The 24460-nt window shown below is 38.4% G+C and overlaps 2 protein-coding genes across 2 annotated transcripts in view; one reads left to right on the top strand and one right to left on the bottom strand.

Annotated features, from left to right (window-relative positions):
* Positions 1-31: 31 nt before the first annotated feature.
* LOC127062840 (uncharacterized) lies at positions 32-1921 on the bottom strand. Its single transcript, XM_050991692.1, has 4 exons — positions 1110-1921; positions 772-948; positions 593-707; positions 32-521 (listed from the first exon to the last, which is right to left on the bottom strand). The coding sequence occupies exons 1-4, from the start codon at positions 1204-1206 to the stop codon at positions 404-406; spliced, it is 507 nt and encodes a 168-aa protein (XP_050847649.1). The 5' UTR covers positions 1207-1921; the 3' UTR covers positions 32-403.
* Positions 1922-2535: 614 nt separating this feature from the next.
* LOC127062828 (protein neuralized) overlaps positions 2536-24460 on the top strand; it is a 65475-nt gene continuing 43550 nt past the window's right edge. The window contains exon 1 of the mRNA XM_050991668.1: positions 2536-2812. Within this exon, the coding sequence (XP_050847625.1) occupies positions 2779-2812 (34 nt within the window). The 5' untranslated portion in view covers positions 2536-2778. The remainder of the gene's footprint in view (positions 2813-24460) is intronic.

Genomic DNA, 24460 nt, shown 5'->3' with positions numbered 1-24460 from the left:
TATAGGGGTAATCAATAACTTACATTCTTATGTTTTTCGAGTAATAGTTTATTTCTTTGACGATATAATTAAGATATACAAATTGATTATGACAATCGTATGTTTTTCTCGTTTAGTAAACTAGCGATTTTACATTCTAGAATGAAGACATTTTAGAAAATTCTAGCGACTATGAAAAGCCAAAACGGGATCGCAAAATTATGCTATTACATGTCGTAAGGTATAAGCTTAGAAAATTATTCGAAAGATCGTTCGATTTCGTTCGATGCAAAGAGACGGTCGGTTTAAAATATCGTAATGTGGCAGTTTTCGTTATTCGTGTTCAGAAAATGATCAAACATAATTAGGTATGTCTTTTCCTCATTGACCGAAATAGTTGTACTTTAAATCGATTTCGTCTCGCTCAAACGAGTCCGAAAAAAATAGGTAATATCAAGACGATCAAAGATGTTTCCTTGATCCGATTAGTCCCGTTACATGCATCTGCGTCGTTACAGGATTGAACACAGCCCCGAACGTATCTACAAAGTAGAGAAATGATATCGAACGTTTTCATCTATAATTATATCGTTTGAAAACATTTTTATATTACTTATCGTCAAAATAGAAACCGCCGCAATGAGACATCCTTATGATCTCAGAATCCGTTGTCAGAGTTCCGCTATCCAACGCACAGCTTCTGACAGTGAGCGAAATACCGGATTCGTCTGAAAAAATTCAACCATAATAGAACTCACGGATCTTCATCTCTCTATAGAAAAAAAAATTCACCATAGATTCCAGATATTTTGATACAAGCGGTCGCAGGGAATAGACCGTCTCGACCTTTACGGCCACCCAAACAAGGTGACTCCAAAAAGGCAAGACTGCCATTATTGTGAAAGGGATCGTCGCAGGGTTTGTTATCGCCGTCGATCGAGACACATTTAAAACAATCAATGGCCGAAACTAAAAAAAGAAAAAGTAAGAAGAAATTTTATCCGTGTCGAGTAGATGATAGAACGATTAACGTCTTTAACACTCCGACACCGGTTAAACAGGCGTCTTATTGATTTTCTCACGCCATTACAAATCATTGAAAAATTGATTGATCATCAACTAAGACTGACCTCTTTGAAGAAGAACCATTAGTAACACGAGAATGCAAAGAATCGAAGGACATTCCCGATTCATTTTCCTTCGAAAGGAAAGAACTATTAGGTTCATGAAAAATTCCACGGATCTTCATCAGCTGTTGGATAGTTGAAAAAGTCGATGAAAGTCTTCGGCGACGTTCATGACAGGATCGATATCGATTGGAAAAAAAGTTTCTTGGATCTATCCTTCTCTTCAAAATCGTTTTACGATCCACCGTCCACGGTTGATCTTATCGTTCCTTATTAGATCCATAGAGAGATCTTCTACGAAGAAGAAGAAGTATAGGCCTCGACAACGTTCCTTAACGTATTGCACTTCCTTACTACTGACGTAATGTTTTGCCACGACGTTGCCAAGGAGATATATATATCGTAGCCTCGTATCGTTGTTAGAGCCCGATCTCTTCTTCGAAGATTTATAACTTCATAACGGATCGATTATCTCCCTTGCGTCGCACGTCATTATATCCTCCTTTATCCTGGCAAATCTCGAAGGGATTTCAGGGCAAAAGGACACGGCCTAAACGTGTATCTTCGTAAATAGTTGGCGATTCGTCGACTGTCTTTCAATAACGAGAAGAAACGTTTCCGAGAGTAGTACGACTCGAACCAGTTGCTCGGTTTATACGAATTACTTTTTCGCATAGTAATCGCGTGATAGTGTTTATTAAAGAACGAAGGAGGACGATGACAACGACTACAACGACAACGACAACGACAATGATAACGTCGACTACGACTACGACGACGACGACGACGACGACGACGACAACGACGACGACGATCATGCGACACGCGAATTCTGGGCGCAGTTTATGATTTACGGAAAGGTGACAGCGATCTAGCGGAAACGGAAACACGTGGGAGGATGTCGGTGTTTCTTCGTAAGACTGATAGAATCTATCTAGATATCGTAGAAACCAGAAATGAAAAATGAACACGGTTTTATATACAAAGTTAATGAATTCGGTTCGGACTTTCTTACGTATCTTTTTTCAACGTTAAGTATAAACAATGAAAATAATCTTACTCTTTAAACAATACGAAAAATGGAATCGCGGGAAGTGAGTAGATTCGCTCGAGGAAGTTGATAATTCGTGTAAAACTCCGCAGGCGCCGTAAGAGATAGAGATAGAAAAGGGAGTTTGAATTGTCGCGGGTCGCGCATGCGCGCGCAGCGTCGCGGGCCAATCACCTCTCGTCGGCGCAGCGAGAGAGAGAGAGAGAGAGAATGAGAGGCGTAGAGAAAAAGAGAAAGAGAGATAGAGTGAGTGAGTGAGTGAGTGAGTGAGAGAAAGAGAGAAAGAGAGAGAGAGAGAGAGAAATGTAGGGGAAGAAAGAAAGAGAGAGAGAGAGGGAGAGAGAGAGAGAGAGAAAGGTTGGCGGTTGAGAGGGAAGGGAAAGGAGACTGGTGCACGTCTCCTCTGCCGTAGCGACACACCGCGCACGGTTTACAACGACCACCACACCAGCACAATGTGACTCTGTGTATTATTGTTTCGAACAGGGAAAAAAATGTGTCGGTCTTTCTCGCTTCCATGTCTCTTCGAGAAGTTCACGTGAGTTCGGGTTTCGGAGGACAGTGCAGCATCGCCTCGTGCCTCTCATCGTGCCTCACATCGTCCAAGGTGCGACAATAATAATGGGCCAGTCGTCGAGCAACACCGGACACAGCGGTAAGTCTCTCCTTCTCTCTCACTCGACTAATATACACCTTACGCGTTCCCTGTCTCCTCCTCTACCTACGTAACCATATACGTGTATGTACACGCGTATACATAGACTCACGCACGCGAGGCCTTCTTTCCTTCGAGAACGCGTTAAAAAAGTAGTGTGCTGCCACTACATTCAACACAGCTACCATTTCTCTACCATACTACATACGATCTCGACTCTCTTCGGCATCGATAGCGATCTCTCTACTAGCCATCGATTTGGACATTTGACGTGTGTCAACCTGTCACGAGTTCTCGCTCGTCGTTTCAAACTAACCCCACGACCTTTCTTTCTCTCTCTCTCTCTCTCTCTCTCTTATTCTCATTCTCTTTCTCTATCTCTATCCCTCGTTCTTTCATTCTGTCTTTTTCTCTTTCCTTTCTACTTTTCGTTCTCTCTCTCTCTCTCTCTTTTTCTCTCTTTCTCTCTTTCCATTCCTCTTTTCTTCTCTCCTTCTTTGTCCTTTTCATGTACGATTTAGCTATCCGAGAGAAGGTTCATCGCCTTCCTTCCTTCCTTCCTTTCTTTCTTTCTTTCGTTCTTTGCAAATTTCTCGACTATATCTATCTCGAGAAGAACGACAGGAAAAAAAAGGATAGAAGACGCTCGTTTTGAGGTTAGGTCGACCGTGCGTCGACGTAATCAAAACTACCAAAACCGTTCTCTCTCACTCTTTCTCTCTTTCTTTCTCTCTTTCTATCCTTCTCTTTCTCTCTTCTTCTCTGCACTCATGTTCTAACGCGTTACGTACGCACCGCAGTGCGTTCGTTCATTTTCATTCCTTCCTTCCTTTGCAGTAAAGTACCTAAAGTGATCGTGTTATTCAATCTCTCTCTCTCTCTCTCTCTCTCTCTTTCTCTCTCTCTCTGTCTCTGTCTCTTTCTTTCTTTCTGTTGTCTCGATTAAGATTCAGGTCCAATTACCCTTCCATGTAAAATAATCGCATTGGTCTTTGATTTTTCTGCCGCATTGACTCGATCTGCGCAAAACGATCGTTATTGTATCACCAATGGGACATTCTCAAGTTATTCTTACTCATGCTCATATTTTTTTCTTTCTGGATTACTTCTCTTCGTCCTCTGTTTATCATATCGTCTTTCTTGCGAACGTACACTTATTTTTTTTTCTTTCATTCATTTTTATTCATTCATTTATCGATGAAAGAGTCGTTCGTCATTGCGATTTTCGTTTGTTTACACTTTGTGCTTGAATGAGGAAGGTTCGATAATGCAGGTGTCATCTGTTTCGGCGCAATCAAATAATCTTTCTTTTCTCGTTTATGCAAATGTAGAATATGTTCTTGTATTCAGCATACATAAATCGTATAAGAAGCTCGTCTTTATTGTCGTTTCTTGTAGATCTCGAGTCTACCGTGTTATTTATATCGTTGATAAATGCTATTTTTGGAAATGAATAGGTACGACTATTTTTTTTACCGACTCGTCGACCCGCCAGAGTTGGCCAAGGGCGACACCTACGCTAAACTATTTACCTGGTCGGTAAGAAAGGAAATGCTCTTCCGGTATGTCCGTAATAGATACGAACTATCGCGCCAGTGACAACGTGGTCATTGATTTTTAATTAATGTTCTTCGTTTTCTCTTTTTGTTTTTGTTTTTTTTTTTTTTTTTTTGTAACGAGGGATAGTAGAAATTTACAAAATTTTTACTATCCTATGGTAATCGTTTATAAGTAATTTTTTTTTATAATATCTATCGAACATCTCACATAGATTTAATTTGTTTTTAATTTAGATTTTTGTAACAGTTGAAGGATGTTTACAGATGTTGGCAAAGATGGATAATACGCTTTATCTTTTAGGTTGTTAATAGTTCAAGCGAGTAGTAAAAAAACGTATCGTCTTAGGATATGTGATAAACTATTGAGCTGCTTACGCGTCGATTTATTTTAAAAGAGATAACATAATGTTGATACGTTGTTTGGCGATATATAATTAGTTCTTATCACTTTTAGAGTTTCAGAAATTTTAGAATAATTAATTGGCCTATTATATCGTATTTATATTGTTATTATTCATTAGATGTATTTATTTATACACTAGATATATTATTTAAGATAAAATAGTCACGAGCTTTTCCTGTATTTACAAGTGAAAAAGCTTTTTTAAGTCCTTATTATTATAGGCAATACGTTTGTAAATATATATAATCATAAGTTGCCTTAATAAGAAGGTCTTAAACAAGTCGTGCACTGATAGATGGCGTTCTTAACTACAATTATCGACGATGCATAGGGTGCTGCATATCTCCAGGTACAATATTAAAAAGTCGTATAAATAATTATGGATTAGCATAAAAAGTATTTGCATTCATTGCAATTGATTTCTAAAGTGCGAGGATTATTCTCAGAAATTTAATAAATCAACGTTTCTAACTATTCCATTTATCGTTTTTGCAATAGAAGCCATCTAATCCTAATTAAAATATTTATCAACGCATAAACTATTTATCTAGGAACACAGCAAAACTTAGATAAAAATCATGCCTAGTGAAACAACAATTTCTTCGTAATAAATAATTTATTATACGCTTATTTTCGATTGCGTGACAAGGGGTAATAAATTTTTAACCATTCTATAAATAATAAAAGATAAACAAACGTTGCCTTAATACAAACGTATTTGTCGTTTAATAGCATGTTACATATTTCTTTATCGGCACAACGGACAATGTATCATTGACAATGTATCATTGGTAAAGCCGGGAGTGTAATAATTTCTTGAAAATGTTTTAAGTCTCGTCGCTTCATTTAATTACGATTGTCTCGTTAATCATATATTATCACAAGACTCTAATTTCATCGGTCTTCAAGTAAATATTTCAACAGCTGCAACTTTTCGCACTTTACCACTACCTTTTATACTTTCGTAAGGCTTTCGATTGCGTTTTACTCGTATAAGGTTGGGTTTCGAGGCTTGCAAGATGGTTCCTTGCACCCCCGTAATACTCCTCTCCTTTTCTCTAGGTGCCCAGGTACGTCGATGTATATAGTATGGCCCACAGATGTTATTGTCATATGGCAGACACACGGCCGAGAAGAAGGGCCTAGCATCGAGGTAGCCGAAAACCGCGATTGCACGTTCCTCGCGAACGGATCCTCCCTAATATCAAGTCGAACACGGAGTGAATGAGTGAGTGAGAGAGAGGGAGAAAGAAAGAGAGAGAGAGAGAGAGAGAGAGAGAGAGAGAGAGAAGGAGAGAAAGAGGAGACTTCCTTCGTGATTATCTAATCGCCGTCACGCGAACATCGACCGCAGTAATTTCGCTCGTTAGTATTCGAGGAAAGGAGAGGTAAAGGGGAAGAAGAGAAAAGTAAAAATATTCGTGTATCGCCATTGTCCTATATAGCACACGTGATACATAAGCGAGAAAGGAAACCACAGACGAAAGAAAAGTAAAGGAAAAAAATAACCTTTTTCTTTTTACTCTTCTTTTTCTTTTTTTCTTCTTTTTGCGTTCATTTTTTTTTCTTTTTTTCCTTTTCGGTTTTGTTTCTTTCCTTTATCTTTTTAAAGACCATAGAATCTTCGTTCTTCAGAGGATGGCAATGATTTAATGAACCGTATAGTAAATCCTTGGGCCGAGCTTCGACGGTGGATGAAATTTCGTTAGGATACGAAAGCGTAAGAGCGACGATAAAGGGTCAAAGGCACTACTTCCGGGAGGGTGTGGACGAGGAGGGTAAAAGAAGACAAGAAGGAAGAAATCGCATAGACGAGGCGTTAGCGTTGCCTCTGCTTCAGGGCAGCGACCCAATTCTCATATGTATTTATACCAGAAGACGCTATGCCGGCTGCTTGTAGCCATTTTGAAGAGAGAGAGTAAAAGAGAGAGAGAGAGAGAGAGAGAGAGAGAGAGAGGGGGGGGAAGACGTGTATAAGAAAAAAGAGACGTCTCGTGCGTCACGAGACGCACTTCGAGATCTAATGACTTTGGAAATTCAATTCCGCCTTCCGTTCTGATAGCTCGTGTCATTTATTTTTTTTTTGTATTTTTATTTTTATTATTTTTTATTTATTTCTTTTTTTCTTTTTTGGTAATCTTCGCCGATTTATCTATCGATCGTGAAATTCCATATCATGGAAGTACAGAACGTGTAAGTTACATCGCGTTTTAATCCTTGTCATTTCTTTTCTTTCCTTTGTTTTTCCTTTTCCTATTCTTTTTCTTGCGAGTTTGCTCTTTTGGTTTGCTTTGCATTTTTTCGTCTCGTTCTTTTTCTTCCAACGAAATGTAAGAAATTTTGGAGAAATCAACTATCTTTCGTTCGGAAAAGTCTATTCTTTTTTTTTTTCTTTTTTTTTTTCTTATTGAAATGCACCGAAGCGAATGTAATTAGTTAAGAAAGAGTAGAAGATAATCGAGAGAGAGAGAGATAACGTTTTTTTGGGAGGAATATGAGAAATTTCAAAAAAGATAGAAACGAAGTGAAAGAAGAAGAAGCCCGTCGGAATTCGGAGGAAAAGCGTCTAGGTGAAATATCGTCAGGCAGCCACTTCGTCTTACGCGAGCGTGCATATCTCTCTTGCATAATCGCGGAACGCTTTCGAGAGTGCTCTTGTTTACGGCCTCGCTCTCGTATTTTCTCCCTCGAGTTGTAGCTTCCGAGCCGTGGACTTCTTTTCGAGCGAACGTACGTATTGTGTGTAATACGACTTTTGCGAGTGTAGAAGACGAAGGAGGAAAAGAATCATTAGAAAAGAGGAAGAGAAACGACAACGTTGAAAAAGAGAAAGAGAGAGAAAGAGAGAAAGAGATAGAGATCTATAAATCTCGAGCTCGAAATCCTCCCACGCTTCAAGTCGACACAGCTGATTTCGTCGTTGCGTGTCCCTCGCTCGAGACGTTCTTACGTAGACATTGCACAATGACTTTACTTTTAAAGCTCCCGGGACAATTTTAAAGAACCCTCTTTGTAGGAGAATCGGTCCGCCGGAAAATCGGAGAAAAATACTCGCTTTACGATTTAAACATTCTTCCTCTCTCTCTCTTTCTCTCTTTTTTTCCTTCTTACTACTGTTCTCTCGTTTCACGAAGCTGCACGTGCATCTGAAGAAGAACCGGGAGAGGAGGAGAAACAGCGTATTGTTACGCGAACTTGCGTTCTTCGCTACTAGAAAATAAGAGGGAAAGAGAGAGAGAGAGTGTGAGAGAGAGAGAGAGAGAGAGAGAGAGGGAGAAAGGACTTTAACTTTTTCAACCTGAACTGGAAAGCTGTATTTTCTTTTGTAAGGAAAGCGGCAGGTAGCTCGAAGGTTCTTACGTGATTGATATCTCGAAACCGCAAGGATCAAGGAAAGATCGATACGAAAAAAAGAGAATTGCAGTTGAGGGTAGGGGAAGATTTTAGTTCATACCTTGTGCTAGCACAAATATATCGTAAATAGAAATAATTCGAGCAAAAATAGTTATATGGGTAAAGAATGAATTATAATTAGTAACTTTTGAACGATCGATAATTATTCATTGACTCATATTCATTGACTCAATATTTCATAGTTGATATAATCTACGTTAGAGTTCGATAGTAAAGAGATAATAGAAAAATTTATATACCCGATATCCTTACGACACGATTTGTTTACTTGACTTTTATCGATCTTAAACATTGTTCCTGTGCGTTTACATAGACACATATAGACGTACATTGACTTTCTCAAGAGTGCTCGTAAATATGACAAAGGTAGGGGGAACAAAAACAGAAGATAAAGGAGAATCGGATCACAAACTATCGGGAAATCGGCGAAGTCTGTCGAGCGATGCCACGTTACATGGGATTCGTACACATAGCAGAATTTATTTCTGGTTTCGCGAGAGTATATTCGTCGTGATGCCACCGGCGAGGCCTTCGTTAAAGCGGAAGAGCAAAGCAGAGAGGAAAGAGAATCTCGCGATGATCTCGTAGCCGCGATTCGTCAATAAACTTTCGCGGTACACCAGGAGAGCTCTGTACTATGTACATATGTGACGTTGAGTCTCGAGAATATGGGTCGTTCGAAGCTGTTTATTTGCGAAAAAACTGCACCTGCTATTTCTGTCGCGATGCTGCGTATATCAGGAGTAAGAAAGAAAGAAAGTGAAAGAGGCAGAGAAAGAGAGAGAGAGAGAGAGAAAGAGAAAGAGAGCCGGTTTGTTAAGTCCTGTTAACAAAATAACAATTTATTCAAATATTTTTCAAGAGTGATTTTCTTAAGCGCGATACTCGTAAGATAACATATCGTTTTTTAAATTTATCGAAACTCAAAAAATCGAGGATTAATAAGTATTTATAATACAAATATTTATCACATTGATATATTCTTTTTATATATTTATGTGCATCCAAACTAACATATGAAAGTGTTGATACAGTATTTAAAATTAGCACGACGCACACGTTAACTACCCTAACTCTTTGTTTATAGAAAAACATATAGTTAATTCTGTAAAGATCACGTCGACGGAAAAGATCGATCTTCTGTGTGGATCAACCGCACGTGTACCGTATCTTTACGTAATTTTTCTTCCTTTTTTTCTGCCCTTTTTTTTTTTTCTTTTCCATTTTTATCTTCACAGAGAAAAAATATAGGTACTCTCTTTCGATGGCATTTCTTCGAGCGAAGCAACATTTTATGTTCTAGGGGGTTGCTTAATGACGTTTCGTAAGAACCCCTTGCTTACTTTTCTATATCCGGAGCTCGTCGTGTTAAGGGCGGAAACGTCGAGGGGTGGAAAAAATAAATAGATGCTCGGTGTAGGTGGCGGCCAATTCTTTTGGTAAAATGCATTCGCGTGGACACACGTTTAAGTCGAGATAGACGACGGTAATCGTTGCAGTGCGAGCATATGCGTGCGTTCCCGTGCAAGTAAACGAGGAAGGGACGGACGTTCGTGCTTTTAACGCGTGCACCTTCGGACAACGGCTATTCTGAGAACACGATGCACGTGATTTTCCTGCGAGATTTTACGAACGATATCAGAAAGATATATGTATATATATTTTTTTTAACAATGAAAACTTATAACAAATATTTATAGCGTTAATATTTTTTCTCTTTTCTTGTTCTCTTTCCTTTTTTTTTTATGCATCGATTCGTTTCTCATGAATTTTTTTCATTCATCTATCAGACAACAATTGCAATTTCTAAACGAATTAGATCGAAATGACTAATATTTCTTTTTGAAAAATAAATTCGTCCATTATTTATTATTTGAAGATGAATAAGCATCGCATTAATGATAGCAAACAATAAACAAGATCGGAGAGAGCATTAGTGTATCGTATTTACTCGCAGTATCGTCAAACGTGCCGATACGTTGTCCGATTTTCAAAATAACATCTCTAATACCATCCCGATAGACGGAGGTTAATTCAGCCTGGCTGACCGTCTATTCCCAGTGCAGAACGTTGCAACACATAGGCTGAAAGTAATCCCGCCACGCTGTATTCTTAACTCGGTGGATGTACGAAGACGACGAGGAGAAGGAAGAAGAGAGGTAACGTGTTAGTGGAAGAGAGTAAGTGAGTGAAAGAGAAAGAAAGATGGATAGAAGAGGTGGGTTGTCGGTCTGCATTGAAGGAGGGGAGGTAAGGGGATAAAAAAAGGGCAAAAGAGTACGACGATGACGTCAATCGGAAAAGGTTCCTCTCGTGCCACGAGACACGAACCACTCTCTCTCTCTCTCTCTCTCTCTCTCTCTCTCTCTCTCTCTCTCTCTCTCTTTCTCTTTTTCTCTCTCTTTTGCCCTCCATCTTCGATACTAAACTCAAAGTCGAAGCCAAAGTTTTCACAGTCTCTTTCTCTCTCTCTCTTTCTTTCTTCTAATTGTTCGTATGTCCCTCTTCCTCCACCTTTCCTTATCCTTACTCTCGACGGCGTCTTCTCATTAGAATAGGTGAAAGCACGCGGGTAGTGGCATGCGTGCGATTCGCAGGCGAGAATTGGCCCCACGTCAAAGAAGCTATTTGCAACTCTCGCGGATTAATTTTAAGAGCGAACGACGATTTTGTTAACCTCTCGTCTCACCGTCTCCGGATCCTTTGCCAACTTCCCTCCTTTTATCCTCTCTTTCTCTCTTTCTCTCTCTCTTTCTTTCTTTCTTTCTTTCTTTCTTTCTTTCTTTCTTTCTTTCTTTCTTTTTTTTCTTTCTTTCTCTTCTCTTTTTGTTCGATGTAAAGGCGAGAACACCTGCGCCGTAGTTCCGTTGATTTAAGGTATAATCCTTGTTGCTGCTGAACGTTAAAATTATTCAGAACTACGCATAGTTACCTTGAAAAACTATTTCGAATATCGATTTATCTTTATGTTATGTAGATTTCAAACTATATACTATTGAACGAGCAATGTTGATATGTATAATTTTGTTATAAAAATTTGGGCCTAAGGGATGCGATGTCTAAAATAATCTAACGTTTACAGACGTGAGAAATTATTTTTGACTCAAGAGTAAACTCGCTTGTTTATCTTACATTTCGTATTAAATGAATAAATCAATTATAACTAGTTTTATCATTATTTGTTAATTAAAGTTAACGTGGCATGTTACGATACTCGTCGAACTTTGTATGATTCGTTTTAGCGATAGATATGTAATTTTTATTAAAATTTATTCGACTACAAGAAAGATGTCTGGTGAACTCCTCACGAAACATAGAGATTTCAACTTTAATAATAAAAAGCACTACACAGTTGGAAGAAAGATCAAGTATAGAATAATGTACGTTCTTTTTTCCTGAGTCATGACACGAGGCAGTCTGCTATCATCAAAGGATCCACATCACTCTCGTAATATCGTATGGAAAGAAATGTTGAACACCATGAAACTCGAAATATAACATCTATGTAACTCGCTATAAGAAACTATAAAGACTATAAAGAAAACATTGATAGTTACTCCAACAACATGGAAGATTTCAACATCGTAGTGAAAAAAACATTTTCGATGCTCTCATCCTCTTTTCACAGAGCGATCGATGCTCGGTCTTAATAAATAATGAAATTATATTACAATATTGTATCATTATAAATAATAATGCAACATTCATGTAATTGTTTAGAAGGAATTATTTAAAAGAATAATTAATTTTTCCGTGCGATGCAAATCGTTCACTTAGCGTTCATAATTGAATCTCTCAAGAAGCTTCTTGTACAGTATCGATCGATAACGCGTCAATATTGAAAGTAATACACGCGTCTACCTTTATGTCGTAACTCTGCGTTAATTATACGACCCTTTAACCCTCTCTCATTTTCCTCAGTACTCGTGATCGCAATTGAAGGGCAACCACGGCGTTGCAGTTTTCAAGGTGTATGCTACGAATGTCAGGGTCGTCGAGAGAAGGTAGGGGAGGTGGGTGTCGTTTCGCGAGGGTTGGAAACGTGGAATAAAGATCGTGAGAGGGGGTGGAAAACGACATCGGAGGTAGGAAAGTATTAGAAAGAGAGAGAAAGAGAGAGAGAGAGAGAGAGAGGAAAAGGAAGGACTTTTATCCCTCGTTAAGGACGACGATGGAAATCCTCTCTCGTTTTCTCTTTTACCCCCTTTTTCCTCTTTCGCAATTATAAAAGCCACCCTTTGATGCATTGGATAGGGCGACTTGGCCACCCCAAACAGAATAATAATTTCTACGCGTTCGAAGAAAAGTGTTCGAACGCGAACGCACCAACCGACCTGTCTTTCTTCCCTCCTTTTATCCTCAGCATGATTCGTGTTTGTACTTTTGCAATCTCCCTACTCTCTCTCTCTCTCTCTCTCTCTCTCTCTCTTCCTCCTTTTTGAATAGAGTAGGGACAACACGTTCACGCGGATTTAAGCATCTCCCTCCACCAAACCACCCATTAAAAAAGTACCGTCCTCCTCTTTCTCCTATTTCTCCTCTTCTTCCTCTTCTTCCTCCTCTCTTTTTTTTCCCTTCTTTCTCCTCTTCGACGTCGATGTTGTTCACTGTCAATTATACGTTATATAAGGGACACGTTAATTATTTACAATGTAACATCGCCTAATGACGCCCTTCGTTCTTTTCTTCCGGAGGAGTGAAATTTTCCAGGAAAGCGAAAATATACGTGTTAGCATGATGCTTTCATTTTAAACGTATTTCTTTGCGACACCAGACACGCCAGATTGCTCTTTTTCTTTTCTCTTTCTCTTTCTCGTTGAAAAGGTGTTGTGTAGATCACGTGTGATAAAGTACGTAATTGTACGTAATAACGTGTTGTTGTCTGTCGGTAAAAACTTGTAAAAGAGATCGCGATCGAACTGCGCTGTTTTTTTCAATCAATTATCGAAGACTTGATTGAAGATCATTGAGTTCGATATCTCTTTTTTTTTCCTTTTATTTGTTTTATCGTTAAAAATAATAGTAGTAACATGTACAATAACGAAATCTAGCGGGATTGTAGTTGAAGGAAAAAAGAAAGAGTTTTTTTCCTTATTGCACAGCGAGGCTTTACTCTATGGGTGCTTTTTATATACTTTTTATGGAATTTTTTGCTCAGCTTCTTTTTTTGTCAACCAACGTGCGACCCTTCGCAAAGGGCTCGACATTTGTCGACATACGACATCTCGGTGCAGTCGAAATGTCATAACTCATTGAGTCAGCGGCACTGTTGGAACAAACAGTGGGAATCGTAGCACTTGTCCTTTGAACGAGTCTTAATGGCCAGAATTAACCCCTTCGTCGTTTGCTCGACGAGGATCTCAGCCCTATGTTGTACATTTTTCGGTACGTTGCCTTTATTGTTCGCCGATATATGATAGACGACAGAGAGAATAAGCTCACTCGCGTTTCGCTTCACGTCTTTTCGTATTTTTTCAATGACTTCAAGACATAAGAGCTTTCGACTATACTTGAATTAAATTCTTTGATGATTTCTACGTATTCATAATTGAAGTACATATAACATACGTAAAAGGTTTACTTAAACGTATTTATTTAGAAAAGTTCGATATTTAGTAGATCGATATTTGTTAAAAAATCATTAAATAGAAACAAATCTTTTTTTATGATTTTTTTTTCTTTTTTTATATAACAATGAAAATTTTATTAACCTTCTATAAATCCCATGTAACTTCGAAGTCACACACTTCGTTTTATTTTATCACTACAAACTTATTTCTCAATTCATTTACGAAGTTTTTAATATTTCTTAAATCCAAGTTATACCTCGTGTAGTATAATAGTACTACAATATTATATTATATATAGAAAAGTAATACTTTCTTTCTTTTTTTCCTTTAACTTTCATATTATATCTCTTCAAAAAAAAACAAAAACAAAATTATAGAGACGGTTAAGTTATCTATATGTATATCACGAAATTAAATTATTTATTTGACTATTAAAAAGAGAAAGTGTTTAAATATATATATATATATATTATATCGATATTCGAGATAGCCTAAATGTTCGCTGCTTTCCAAGTTTTTGAAAAACTCGTCTCGGTTCACTTCCAGGACGAGGAGGATCGTTCTTCCTCTTTCATCTTCCTCGATAATGATTCGTGTCGGGGGCCCTGTTTTGCACGTTGGCCGGCTGACAAAACGGACCCTCGCTTATTTCCTGAAAAAAGAGAGAAGGAAAGAAGAAGAGAAGAAGGGGTTGGTAAAAGAGGAGGAGGGGGAGGAGGAGGAGGAGGAGGAGGAGGAGGAGGAGGAGGAGAAGGAGAAGAAACGCCGAATCTTTATTATCGTCGAGTGAATGCGAAATTCAAGGCGATGCCGGGCCGATGCACCCTTTCGCAGGACAATGAAAGTCCTGCGTACGCACCGGGCCTTGCTCCCTAGACATGTCGGGACATTAAAAGTTGTCCTTCTTTTGATCTCGTTTATCTTGGGTAGGGAGTGAAACGTCACACAGATATTCTCGTATTCTTTAATCCAACGTAATCATCATAGACAAGACTTTAACGAGGTCTCATTTATTCTATAATTCTATTCTATATTTGTTCTAGAAATTACAGGATATTGAAGGAACTTCCTATAATTTAGATGTTTTTATTTGGCACGTTGAATCGGTAGTCTTTACTTTTCTCGAGTACCTATCCTCTAAACTTGAGAGAAAGGTAGTGGTTTTTATCAACCACCTGTTTGACGTCTACTACTATTATTATTATTACTACTACTACTACTACTACTATTATTACTACTACTATTACTATTATGATATAAATCTTTTAGTCTTGTGTTTGTTTTTTCGTAAATCAAGTTTGCAGTTAATTATTAAAAAGAATTTTATAATAAGTGTATATTCGATTCTAACGAAACTCGGTTCTTCGATACGTTACACTTATTCCAAAGTCCGTTCCCTTTGCCAAGTCGGAGATGAGTTTCTCCCCTTTCACGGAGAAGTTTCTCATTGAAAGAAGACACGCGTTATTAACCGTTGATAATTACGAGTCTCGTAGGTGCCGTGTACGCGCAGCTTCCCTTAAAGCCGCTTATGTTACGGCAAAGGCTCAGGATGTTTTTCGCCCCACCAAAGAGGCCATACCGACACGCGACACGGCACGGCAGGCGCGTGTCTCTCTCTCAAATGTAAGTACGTATATCTCGAAAAGAAGAGTCGAACGGAGAAAGGTATAGAGAAAAGTAGAGTGGTGGGGAGTAAAGAGAGAGAGAGAGAGAGAGAAGAAATAGTAAGGATAAAGAGAGAGAGAGAGAGAGAAACATGAATATGTTGCCACCTGCCACAAATGGGCAGATGTGCTTGGCTTGACCGACGTCGTTGAATTGCCTCCTGGTTACTACCAGAAATCGAATGTACTTACTATCTTTCAGAGTAAAAACGTGCCAAACTAATTACTAAAGAGCAAAGTTATAAGATACGGATCGATATTTAAATTCAGAAGAGAGAGAGAGAGAGAGAAAGATTCGTTTTTCGAACGTATTTCATTGTTAAAATTTCCTTTGAATAAATATTAGTGAATTTAAAGGTGGCTTGAGAATGAAATATTTATATGAAATTCTTTTTAGCTAGCATATAGATTACTTTCAATTTATCACACCTGTGGCACGAAATGGAAATCATCTCGACCGGGGAAGAAAATTTCTTACTATTTTTATACACATACTCTCTTCCTTCTTAGGATCTCGAGACGGTAAAACGAACTCGAGGAGCAGCCGAGATGTGTTGGCTGTTACCAAGTGAACGTATCAAGGGTGGTAGAAGCCTCGACAGATGTTGAGAGAGAAAGAGAGAAAGAGAGAGAGAAAGAAAGAGAGAGAGAGAGAGAGAAAGAAAGAGTGAGAGAGAGAGAGAGAGAGAGAAGAGCCAGTAAAGCTTTGAAGACTGTGAGAGGGAGGAGATCGAAGAAGGAGAAGCAGACACGGAAGAGGTAGATGAAGAAGACAGAGAAAGGGCCAAGAGAAGGGAGAAAGGTAGAGAAGGAATATGGATATTAAGGGAGACGAGACGATCGGTGGGAAGACAATACGGAACGATGGCGCGTGGCTACCGAGCATCGAGGTGGGGATAAGTGTAGGGTATAGGAGATACTTAACAAGAAGAAGAAGAAGAAGAAGAAGAAGAAGAACAAGAAGAGGAAGCAGAAGCAGAAGATGACGACGACGACGACGACGACGATGATGATGATGATGATGATTGCAACCACGAGAAAAACTCTAGGAAGAAGGGCAGAAATAAGGGGAACGTTTAAAAGTAAAGAGCGTTGAACCATACTACTTTGTGCTCTTTTTTCGAGTGCATTTTCGGCAGACTGTAGGAGTATTTTCGTAAGATTTTACACTTTGACCTCACCTTCGGTGAGCTTCGGTGAACTTTCTTCGAAAGAGCTTTCGACGTGTTTTCCTTATTTCGTGAGAAGAGATGAGATGAAACCTTTTAAGTTTTCTTGATAACATTTCTATTTTTCTTAAATGTTTTTCATCATGTTATATATTTTATCTCTCTCTCTCTCTCTCTCTCTTTTTCTCTTTCTTTTTCTCTCTCTCTCTCTCTTTCTCTCTCTTTTGATACTTACTAACTGCATCATTAATCGTTTAACATTGTCCCATATGAACGGAGATATTTTTCGCAGATAAAAACCTGCTGGCACGATCGAAGACGTATGGTGTGCAGGGCTCGGTCTTTCTCACCAGCTGACACCATCTTGGCACGTGCTGATTTTTTGGAGAAAAACGTTCTACATCTCATTTTTAGCCTCCTGTTGTTAATGAAACTGTCTCGGGTGACCACGTGCTGTACGATCGAATGGACTACTTTTTTCTTCTTTTTTCCTTTCTTTCTATTTTTTATTATTATTGTAGCAATCTTTCATAGGATTCACAAGAGGAACCAATTCAGTCATTGTTTTTCCATGTGATTGACCGTAGAAGTACAATCAGACTTGTCATGGTTATAGAATTGATCGAATGACCATTGGTCAGTGTCCCATGAGAGACCATCATAGATAGACCGTTTGTTCGAAAACTCGTAAACATTCGGACAATCGAATCTTAACGATCTCCCGATCGTCTCTCTTGATTGTCCTTCGAAATCTAATACCATGGGAAACATACAAGATTCGCGATAGTATTGTTCCATTTTTCGGACATTCGTTTTGGATGGAGTAACGTTAGGATCACGTATTCTCGAGAATTATCATAAAACTTCGAGATAATCCTTTTTGAGAATTTTCAAAGCACGTTTTCGCGATATATTTGCACGAGGTATATCCAAGAAGATTTTCACCTTCCTTTCGTATTCCAACGTTAGCTAGGTCGGGGATGATCGTAGGATCGTAAGTCAGGTATAATGATATAAAAATCTAAGTCTAGGGCGAGAGATGAATTCATAGTAGTGGAAGAGGAGGGTCGAAGACCCTATTTCGCGTGAGCGAGTCAATGTAGAAAGAAAAGCAGGCGACTAAGGAGACTCTCCTCTTTCTCTCTTCCACTATCTCTTTCTCCTCCTCCTTCTTCTTCTTTTTCTTCTTCTTCTTTTTCTTCTTCTTCTTTTTCTTCTTCTTCTTCTTCTTTTACCACCTGAGAAATCTCGAGATCGTGCCTTCGTTATTCTCGCTTCATGCTTCGAAGATCTTCGTGGCACGTGGTACTCGTCTAAATCTTTGGTTCCTTTTTCCACAACAAAGATTCACGAAGCTCTCTCTTACAAGCTAGAAATGACGTCTTAAAAGAAAGAGAGAGAGAGAGAGAGAGAGAGTCGGTGCGGGAATAGAAATCAGTTGTTGATATCGAAGTTAAATTAACTTTACAAGAAACTCTTTTTATATTCTCCTTTTCCCAAAATTGCTGAATCACGATCGGAGTAATTTTTATTACCACTCTTAAAATCGTTCTGTTGGAATATTTTCGATATTGAAAAAAGAGGGAAGAAAATTTTTTTAGCCGATAAAAAAAAGTTAGAGGATGTATAGAAAGCGTTTGCGAATATTCGAAAGAACGACGTTGTAGGTGGGTTTTGTAAACCGATGAAAAGTTTGAAGAAGTGCCCTTCGACCTAAAAAACGGAAGGGGTTTCACGAAAGAAGGGTGACGGCTTCTTCCGTAGCTCGAATGGACCGAGCGTTGTCTTCGTGCTCGTTCGGTGTCCGACCTCCCCCTCTCCACTTGTACTACTACGGGGGTGGGTACAGGGGGTAATATAAAGTGGGTGGATGAGATGAATGGGATATGTTGTGAGCTGTTCGGTTGAGCATTGTCGATCGAACAATGGCGTCTGGCTTGTGCACGCCGGGGGAGCACCAGGAGGCAGCTGACATGGTCTGACTGCGAGGAGCACCTCCGCCTGGCAACAAACGCGTAATAAAATTATGTGGAAAGGATATAAAGAGGGAAGGGAAGAATTAGTAGAAGGTTTATGCTGATTCCTAATTGTAAGAAGGCAATGCCAGTTCTTTTAACATTAAATACATGGATTACATGTTCCTGCGAGACTATCAAGAAGAATCGATTTACAATTATCATATCTATCTCTTATTAAGAAAAGACCCTTCCTATTATAATTGTAAGTAGAGAAGCTTGGTTACGATATCACGATCGAAGTAGGACGTGTTTGGAAAGACAAGGTAGACCGCTTATCGTATAATGTACAAACGACCGTTAACGTATCGAGTTCCCTCAACGCTTGGATATGGGATGACGAAAGAAAACCGTCCATTTCCTGTCTCTCAGCCACGTGCCCCGTTTCGTTACTACGCAAACTCTTTCGTTAGTTTGATCAATGCTTCGCGCCGATGAAAAGGGTGTTTCTTACTAGCAGCTGTTTTTCATGGACATTATTGGACATTGATACTATCGATTAAAAGTATTATCTATTCACGTAATTCTTTTATTAAATCAATCAAGTTTTACTTCGTCTAATCGAATTTATCATTTCTATTTATTTTCCTCTGCCAAAATTCTATCGTACTTTTTGCTTTCTGGCATGCAGCTGTGCCGTTTCTGCATGATCAGTCCGTACTAAAATCAATGGTTTCAATCCGGAACCTATTCAAGACAGAACATCGGGAGTCGGTGTGCTCGTTCAAACACCTGGGTCTTTACTCGGAGACTCTCAACACGAATTTGACACCTGGATAACACATGCCGAGATCGCAATGTCTACTCTTTCGAATACATTGTATCTTTACTCGGCATTTTTGATCTTCGTATAAAAATCTTTCGAAGAGAGATCAGATTTCTTTCAATTTTTCCATGTACACATTATTTCGTATTATTTGGAATAATTCTAGAATAATACAATTTTTCGTCAAAGTTTTCAAGAATTGTCCCGTTATACAACTAGAAAGTCGTTTCAGCACCCCTCTCGATAAATCTGATGGCCCTTCTTATTCTTGATGATCTCACCTGGATTTAGGGAGAGTTACCCCTAAAAGGTATAGGGAATCTAATGGGAAGGGGGATCATGGTACCCCCTGCACATCTTTGGTTTTATTCAAATATATTCGTAGCCCCTCGGCATTCCTATACTGTGCACGAAAACGAGGGTCATCCTCGTGGCGCCAGATGTTTTCTAGACCCTACGGGTTCGACGTCCCATTTTGCCTGTTGCACGTTGAATTTTTCATTCTTTCTAATTCATATTGGAGTTCGACGTTCGAAGAAGGGATGAATCAAAGAAGGGAAATTTATTTTCAAAGCGTACTATTTTCTTTTTTTCTTTTTCTTTTCTCTTTCCTCGAATGATCTCGATCGAAAGATCGAAATTTTATTCTAAACTTTTACTTACAAATTTTCCTATTAAAAATCGAATTACACATTTGATGTAATTTTTCTTTCTTTCTTTTTTTTCTTCTTCTTTTTTTTTCAAATATGTCATTCCGTCCTACTTGGAACTTTGTTTCTCCCTTCGATCCACTCAACGCCTCCTCGGTACGACCTGTCACGAACAGGGATTGAAGCCGTCCATTTCACTTTGATCTACGGCGCGTGGAAATTGCATTTCCACGTATATATCTACTGGATTATTTGACATACGTACCTACGTACATACGTATACGTGCGTCAGGGTTAGTGGTTTAAGTTTGAAGAGCTTCCACCGCGTATAAGCACGCAATGATTCACGCTCGAAGACGTGGTGCCAAGTTAATTGACTTACGTTATGTCCTAGGGTTTTCATTATCGAGCTTTCATTTCGAATGAAATTCAAAAGATCAATGATATTTATACGTTCGAATAGTTATTTTAAAAGACGTTGGATAAACATGAAATTGATAGTTGATACTTTCTTTTCTTTTTAATTATTATTCATTTTTAATGGACTTATATTAATTTGCAAAATAATGACTAAATTTTTCGTCAATTTATTATACATTTTCTTTTCATCTCGTTTGTATAAAATATTATAATGCATTTTAGTTGTATTATAAGTCAGGATTTTCAGCTTTTCTTTTTTTATTTTTAAAATTTTTTTAGAAACGAAATAAGCTTTTGTCGACTTCTGAATCGTGCCAACGGATAAACAGCAAAGCAATTTACGTGTTTACAATGACTTTTGTTTACGCGTTAGACTCCAGTGCTCCTCGCGCATGGAATATCAAAGTGAACGTCTAGGAGGACGAGTAGTGGTCTTAACGCGACTCCGCAGAGTCCTTTGTGTAACTTTTTTAAAGACGTGTCGTAAGGTAATGAACTTTTATTAAACGATTACTTGGTAAACTTCACACGGGTAGTTTGGCACGTGCCTATGGACGTTGCGTTTACATGACTTCCCTTCGACGTGTTCTTGAGATATTGATACTCTGTCGATCCATTGTAAAAGGTAAACAACGTGAGAAGGAAGTGAAAATCCTTTTTATAACTTGGAGAAAGGCGACAAATTAAAAATGAGCCTTTTGATAAAAAAATAAAAGAAAAATATTCTTATTTAATTTTTTTACACGTGTTTCATGAAATACATAAAACGTAAAATTTCAAGTACAAAATATAATGTCATCTATAAATGATGTTGGATCATCGCAAAGAGATTAATCGTAAATCAATTTGTTTATTTCCGTTATATCTAATTCTCTCTTTCGATATAAGAAGAAGTCTCTTTCCTTTATCAAGTTTTCAGCACTCTAGCCGAAGGCATCGATGATGCTTAATAGTTTTGCGTTCACCTGTCGAACTCGATTCGATTGGCAATTATGTATTATTTAACGCGGCACGTGCCAATCGATCGCTAACAGAATTTCTCTCATTTTCGAAACGTAGAAAGCATCGAATGTCCTTTTACGAAAACTTCTTACAAAAATACTTTGGTTACTCATTAAGAAATTAAATAATGGAATAAAGTAATCGAATAAAATAAGAAATCGAATAATTAAGAAAAAAGTAAAGCCGTATTATCGACAATGTATGATGTACATATACATGTATCATACGATCTTCGTATATAAATCAACTGTACGTATGAAATTCACGAAGATTATAGAATAAAGTTATCGAGGTCGCTGGCTATATCATCGTTCAATCGGTTTCGTGCAATTAAAGGAACTCCATCTTTTCCGATATAACAGCACTTGGAAAGGAGAGAACAGTTTGGCCGTTTGGAAGAAGTAGGACCGGTGCAAGGTGCATCTCTTCCTTCTCTCTTTCTCTCCGTTATCCCCTTTCCCTTTCCTCGTTCAAAATGACATCGAGAAAGAGAAAGAGAAAGAGAAAGAGAAAGAGAAAGAGAAAGAGAAAGAGAAAGAGAAAGAGAAAGAGATAAAGAATGTGTCTCCATACAAGTTTTCTTGAAAATTATTCCACGGAAGACGCAGTAAATTATCGAGGCCGTGCGGACTCGCTCGATTATTATCGTATTAATACAGGCGTTTTCTTTGAAAGAACGACAACGAACGGGTATGAGAAGAGGGCTGGAGTTTACCATAGGAATTCTGTCAATGAGATCGAGACCCGAGGATGCAAGGTGCATCGTGTGTTTTTCGATCTATCTCTCTCTCTCTCTCTCTCTCTCTTTGTCTGTCTGTCTGTCTGTCTCTTTCTTTCTCTGTTTCTCTTTCCTCTTCTTCCTTGTTCATTCTTTCCTTCTCTCTCCATTCTTTCTCTCTTTCTCTCTCTTTCTCTCCTCTTTCATGGTAAGACGTAAGACGGTACAAAGAGCGTGTTCCCCCGTCGATCGTCCAGACCGAGCTATCCCATTGGTCGACTGGCACGCGTACGCACCTGCCACGCATCTTTTTCGACTCGCCTTTGTCGAGCCGCCCCGGTCGCGCGACCAGCGGCAAGAAAGTTTCTCCGTGTGAAACCGATGGAAAAGAAGGAGTGTGTGCATCGAAGGATACATCGAAGAATACGTCGAAGGATATATCGAAGTATACGACCTATCGACTCCAACCATTATTCTTACCTTTCATTCTAATTTTATCTCAGTCGATCCGACTGATTGATTTGTGATTTTTTTAATTGTTTACTCGTCATTACTTTTTGTTTCTCTTTTATTTATTTATTTATTTATTTATTTATTTATTTATTTATTATTAAGATCGTTCGAACGGCGATATAAGCATACATATGTTCGTATCGATGTTACGATGTCTTTTTTTCTTTCTTTTTCTTTTTTTTTTTTATTTGATTAGTCTTGTTTTGATTGAATTAGGATACGTTTAAATGTCACGCTCGTATCATTGGAATTTCTAAGTTCAGCATTCTATGTTGACGTAGCGATATTTAAAAAGATCCTTTAAATAGCTCAGCTGGCTTCCACGAAGAAATCATCCGATTATATTGATGTTTTTTTTTTTTTGACTTGTCTACCTGCTTAAAGATTTGAACTCGCGAACAGGTCAGAAACTCAGCTGTGCGTTCCGTTTTGACGAAGGAAAATGTGTTGCGTGAGTGTATTGCAGGTATAAACGAGGACATTTAAAAAGGTTACCAGGGAAGATTCCTTGAAACTGGAACGTTTCTAAAATTTTAATAACGTAATTTTATTATCGTAATTTATAATTTCGACAGTTGGGAGAAAAATTTAACAATGATTTCTTTTTATTTCCGTTTAGATGTACAAGTGCATCATTGGTGTATTATTTTTTATCGATTCTTCGTAAGTAGACCAATTTCTTCTCGCAGCTGTCACCCGCCTCGATACCTGCATCTTCCTTCTAAAGACGTCCCATGGTACTCGAAGTGGTTGGAATCGGTTATTCGATAGGATTTAAGAAACTATTACGTTCGAAGTGCCACGCCAAAGGACATCTACAAGATTTTTCCTTTTGTCGGATGGTACAATGAAATGGCTAAACGAGCAATGGTCTCTTTTCAATGCTTACAAATTTCAATTCCAAAGCCATGATTTTCGACAAATTGGACAAGTATAAGAAAAAGGGATTTCGCATGGAAATGGTAGAATGAAAGGATAGAAAAAGACGATTAAGTTCGTTTATATTATATTTTTTATTTACTACGATGAAAAGATGTATATATGTATGTACGTATGTATATGTACATATATGTATCTTAGAGCTTTCTCTTAAGCAACCTACGTGTATAAAGTAATCGTATTAAAGGTACATCCTCCCATACAAAAGAGCGACTCGCTAGGTCCTGGAGATTTTTTTACATGCACCTGTCCGCCATAAGAGCATTTTTTTCAGGATGGCATCCATAGTCTTCCGAGTTTATCTTCGGAGGATCAAACATCTGTCTTCCGTAGGGAGCAGAATACATTTTCTGAGAGAGCCTTTTAATTACTCGCTACGTTTACAATGTTGCTAGGCGTTGCTTTTAAAAAGGAGAAAAGAAAAGAATAAAAAAAGAAAAGAGAATACGAGAGGAGAGTACAAAATCGTTCGTTTAAAGAGACGATGTAAAATCGGTTTTTAATTTCTTTTTCTTCTCCTTTTATACTCGTCTATTTTTTGATTGGTCGAGCGTTTCCAAACTGTTCTATCGTGTTTGATTTCTTTTTTTCTGTCGAATGCATTAAGCGCCGAATTTTTATCGTCACTAACGGTTCCGACCGCATGCATGCACCTGATCCGTCTTAACCGCAAAACCACATGCCACTTACTCGCATATCTGTTACGTGGCACGCGAACAAAATTACGTACACACGACGTCGGTCGTTCTCGTGCAAACATTTTCTTTCGTTGTGTTACTTACGCGAAACTGCATCGGCGATGCATCTCCATAAATAGTCTTTACTTTCCATAAATAGTCGATA

The sequence above is a fragment of the Vespula vulgaris genome, chromosome 3, assembly GCF_905475345.1.
Source record: "Vespula vulgaris chromosome 3, iyVesVulg1.1, whole genome shotgun sequence".
NCBI lineage: Eukaryota > Metazoa > Arthropoda > Insecta > Hymenoptera > Vespidae > Vespula > Vespula vulgaris.
The sequence above is the reverse complement of the archived record's forward strand: the minus strand, read 5'-3'. Positions and strand labels throughout refer to the sequence as shown.